This window comes from Castor canadensis, chromosome 3 (genome assembly GCF_047511655.1).
Source record: "Castor canadensis chromosome 3, mCasCan1.hap1v2, whole genome shotgun sequence".
Classification (NCBI taxonomy): Eukaryota; Metazoa; Chordata; class Mammalia; order Rodentia; family Castoridae; genus Castor; species Castor canadensis.
The window spans coordinates 42,354,096-42,358,866 of NC_133388.1; the positions used below are offsets into that span (position 1 = coordinate 42,354,096).

Here is a 4,771-nt window from a genome sequence, read left to right on the forward strand (position 1 = left end):
GAGTTGAGTATCTAGAGAGATCCATGGATCCATACGTGAGCCAGTTACAGAAACTTTGGGCACCTATGTTGAACTTGTTGGTATTTACAACTTCTTGCCTCAGTGCTAACAGCAAGGTTCCTTTGACAGTGGTCAACACGCTCTTGGCTGCCCCACTGCTGGTACTGGGTTTGTTAAATTCTATTTTCTCGCCCTCTTTGGGGATAGCATGAAGCCGGCATACCTTGTTCTTGGCACCATCGTCCTCCTCTTTCTGTGTGGCTGTGGCTCTGTCCTCAGCACTTCCAGTGGGAACCTGCGCACCTTTGTGGGCTGTGCTGTGAGAGAGTTCACTTTCCTGGCCAAGAAGCCAGGCTGCAGAGGCCTTCGGATCACCACAGATGCCTGCTGGGGCCGCTGTGAGACCTGGGAGGTAAGTGGCAGGGCAGTCTCAGGTGGCAATGGCCCTAGGGCCAGATCTTGGGCCTGGTTCTCAAGTGCTTAATGCTGTGGTGGTAGAAGGGAAAAGGGGACAGGTCCTATTTTGTTTAGATTTAAAATATAACAGCACAATAATATGGTATCTTTCAAAAGTGATCTGAAAAACCACAATGTTGCCCCTCTAAGAAAGTATTGAGGAGATAAATAACTTGATTCATATGGTATCTGTGTATTTGGGAGACATCTCTGGGAGGTCAAAGTGTGCTTCTGTTCTATCCAATTTATAGATAGCAAGGGGGAATTAAAGACTGAGTAACTCCAAAGTCTCATAGACAATCAGTGTATAACTGGTAATAAATTTTTGGTCCAAGCCTATGATTAACTCTCCTTCCTGTGTTCCTGCATCTGTGGTAAAGTCAGTCAACTACCCAGGAAGAGCCCCTAAGCTGCACGGTGAGTGAGGGCTGGACCCAGGCCCCCAAAATCTCAAGTAAAGTTGAAATTTTATTGGGCTGAAGTGAGGAGCTGTTTAAGCTATGAAGTGGGGGGGCGGGGGAGAAGCGGGGAGGGCGACCACTGAGCTCCCATCAACTCAGGCCACACGGCAAGCAGCTGAATCTCCTTACCAAAGTCTGCCTTGGTAACTAATGAAGTACCAACTGATCTTGTCACTGCCCAGGTCCCAAGCCTTCAATGACACTCATCACAGTAATTCAATACCAGCTTCCAAGGTCCTCAGCAATATGGTGTCTGCCTGCTTTTCCAGAGACTGTATATATTATTATCTTTGGCCTTAGATGCAGGCTGACTTAGATGAGGCTTTATTAATGAGTCCTCAGAAAAATCTCCTTTTGGTTCTTTCCTCTGTCATTTCCAGCTGTCATTATTCCTCATTGCTCGCCTCCCATCCCAGATCCTTTTCTAAGTTTCAGATGGCTTCTTTGACAATATTGTACCTTTTGTTTCACTTCCTTCCCCAAGACACACAAGTTTTGTTGAGGACAGAGGTTCATTCTTGTGACTTTCACAGTTTTTGTCAGTGTCATGTATGAGCAAGGCCTTGAATCAATATGTGTTGAAGTAGATAGGACTGAAGACCTGGAGCCTAGCGAAAACCAACTCTGGAACACATGTGGACACTGCCATTGGGAAAAATGGCTTCTTTTGAGGGACTCAGACAGCAATCTGTTGTCCCTTAGATGAAATTAAGGTCCTCTGAATGGTACTGGGTCATATTGATGAAATCTCCAGATTAAATGAAACCACTCCACCTAATTAGCCGTATTTTTGCATCATTCAGGGGCTTGAAACCTAACTGTTAACTGAAAGTTCAGTTTTGCTAAGTAAACTTTGTCTCTTCACTTGAAATGTGTGCAGGAAACTTGAGTACCTTCTCGAATGCAAAGCTTGGCCTGGCTGTGCCTCCCTTGCCCACCTCTGTAATCTGGGTTATTGGGAGAAATTTGTGTGCCAGATTCTCAGACTCCTGTTTTCCCTCATCCCATCTTCTCTTCTTTTATAAGTGGACAAATGTCTCTAATTGGACCATGGTCATGCATAGAAGGCCAGGGACTGAGTTCTTGCTGGAGATCCAGAAGTACCAGGACCACAAAAGATCCAGACTCTCCTTAATTTCTAGCATTTTTTTTGCTTGGACTTTCACTGTGTTAGGAAAAGAGAGGTTAGCTATGGAAATAAATAAAAGAACAGGATTCATCTTTCCAATAACCAGAAAGTGTCTGCAAAAAAGAGTACTTTTTCTTGGTGGCATAACTGGGAGCATGTCTGAAAATCACAATATTGATGGTGACAGAAGGACTAGATTTGCTATTGATGAAAATAGCAATTTCTCAAGACCTGGGTTTATTGTTACCAGCTTTTGCAAATACAAACCAAAAACCATAAAACCAGCTTATCAAATAAAAAAATCCCATTAATTCTCCCCCCCAAATTCCTCCAAATCCAAAGTAAAACCAAACCAAAAAACATAGGAAGCCCACATAAATTCAAATTCCAGATAAACAGCAAATTTTTAAAAGCATAGGTCTATCCAAAACATTGCATGGGACAGATTTATACTAAAAATTATCTAAAATACAAATTTAACTAGATGCCTGGTCTGCCTAAAGCTCTAGAGGATTGAAGGTAAGAGGATAAAAAAATACATGAATGGAGGTAAGAGAAAGTGGCTGAAGGCTAATTCAGCTTTCATATGTGGGCATTGTGGAAGGCAAGGTTGCTATTTTCATAACATTCAGGTAAGGACTTTATCTTGAGCTTGTGTATATATGTATGTACGTATGCATCTACCATTTCTCTTTATCTCTATCTATCATCTATATATTTATCATCTATCTATCTATCATCTATTTATCTATCTATCTATCTATCTATCTATCTATCATCTATCTGTCATCTCCCTCCCTTTCTTTTTATTTTTGCCCAAGACAAGTGAAGGTACCATCCTTTGAAAGACTTGTTACTTTTGTTCTTACTTCCTTGTAATTGCTCTCATAAGAACAACAGATTGCATTTATTGAACACTTAGCTTGTACTGGGCACCGTACATTGCACACATCATCTCACAGATCTTCACAACAATGTATGATGGCAGTGTTTTGTTTTACAGATGAGGAAACTGGGGCTTCATGGAGTGAAATGATTTTCTCCAGCAAGGGTAGAACAGTCAGGCACTGGAGCTCCTCAGGTCTGACTACAGGCCTTGAAGTTTTTTACTAGTCTTGTGCTGAGTTTTCTCTGATCTCTATGTTCTGTTTATCAAAATTATCTTTGAATCCAAGGTTTATGAAAGTTGAAGGAAGAAAGTGAATCTTTCTTTTATCAGAAGAGTGCATAGAACATTCCTGGGTCTGTTGTCTTTTGTTGATTCAACACTGAGAAGTTACTGAGAACTTCTTGGGTATGTTCTGGATCACGGCAGTGAGTGAATGTCCAAGAATCCCTGTCCTAAGAGAACTTACTCTCCAGAGTGGGAAAAATGTCACACCTCATGTACATAGGATGTCATGAAGTATGGAGGAAACCAATGTAGGACAGGGAGAGGAAGTGCCAGGATATGAATGAGGGAGGCTGCAATTCTAAATAGGATAGTCAGGAAATGCCTCCTTCAGAGGGTAACATTTGAGAAAAATGTAAGGTTGGTGAAGGAATGAGTCATAAGGGAGAAGAATGTCCAAGCAGAGGATGTGCAAGCAAATGCAAAGACCCTCAGTGGGATTGTCCCTGGTTGGGTTGAGGAAGTGACAGAAACCACTGTGGCTGGAGCGAGAAAGTCAGCAAGGTGGGGATTGTTACAGATGTTTTAGAAGATAAGGTCACAGGGAGTGTGAGGTAGTGGCTCAGGGTGCATCACAAGGTCTTTGACATTCTACTGGGGCTTTGAACTGAGTTGGGTTTTAAGAGGACCACTCAGGCTGCTCTGTTGCAAGCAGACTGGAGGAGGTAACTGTGGGGAGGGGAGACTAGTTAGAAGGCATTTGCAATGATCAAGTGTACTCTTTTGCTAAATATTTATGGAGCACTTCCTGTGTGCGGGTAACTCTTCTGGAAGTTCGGTCTGTGGTCGTGAGCAAAACCAGCTTTCTACTTTCAGGAGTCTTCTTTCTACTGGGAGGAGATGGAATAATAAGTAAACAAATAAAAACCAAATTGATTTCTGGTAGTGATGAATGGTCCCAATAAAATAAAATAGGATGGTATGTTCTAATGGGTTTCCTATTTTCTTCCTATGGGGACAGAAACCCATCCTGGAACCGCCCTACATTGAAGCCTATCATCGAGTCTGTACCTACAATGAGACCAGACAGGTGACTGTCAAGCTGCCTAACTGTGCCCCTGGAGTTGACCCCTTCTACACCTACCCTGTGGCTGTCCGCTGTGACTGTGGGACCTGCTCCACTGCCACCACAGAGTGTGAAACCATCTGAAGCTGACGGGGTCTACAGAATGTAGCTGGCAACCTTGAGCCTCTCAGACCCATCTGCCCACACAGCACAGCAGCTCTACCCCATGGATTCAGGACTTTAATTCTGACCATTCCTAGAGAGGAACTTACCTGCTTCCCTTTGGTCCAGCTTAGGCATAAGGACCAGGTGTGGCTAACTTATGCTAACAATGAAAGAGTATTTATTTGTGTCCTCACCAAAATAATTCCTCTGGTTCCTACATCTGCAAATTAGTTTCTTTTACCTTGAGTTTAGGAACAGAAGTTATATATTCCAACCCTCTCCCAATTTGAACTGGTAATATGCTACTGATTTAAATGCATTAGATATAATTAGGAAATGGAACTAGAAAGTCTTTAAATTCTGCTTAACTACTGATCGTGAGT

The 4,771-nt window shown here is 42.6% G+C and overlaps 1 protein-coding gene across 1 annotated transcript; it reads left to right on the forward strand.

The window, feature by feature from the left end:
• Nucleotides 1–208: 208 nt before the first annotated feature.
• Gphb5 (glycoprotein hormone subunit beta 5) lies at nucleotides 209–4,367 on the forward strand. Its single transcript, XM_020188385.2, has 2 exons — nucleotides 209–412; nucleotides 4,179–4,367. Exons 1-2 carry the CDS (start codon nucleotides 209–211, stop codon nucleotides 4,365–4,367), a joined length of 393 nt encoding a protein of 130 aa, XP_020043974.2.
• Nucleotides 4,368–4,771: the final 404 nt, after the last annotated feature.

What these genes read in the sequence shown, in the direction of transcription:
- Gphb5 (XM_020188385.2), top strand. Translation starts at nt 209, where the DNA reads ATGAAGCCGGCATACCTTGTTCTTGGCACCATCGTCCTCCTCTTTCTG. An exon ending in GCCGCTGTGAGACCTGGGAG is followed by an intron (nt 413 to 4,178) that starts GTAAGTGGCAGG and finishes CTATGGGGACAG; the next exon opens with AAACCCATCCTGGAACCGCC.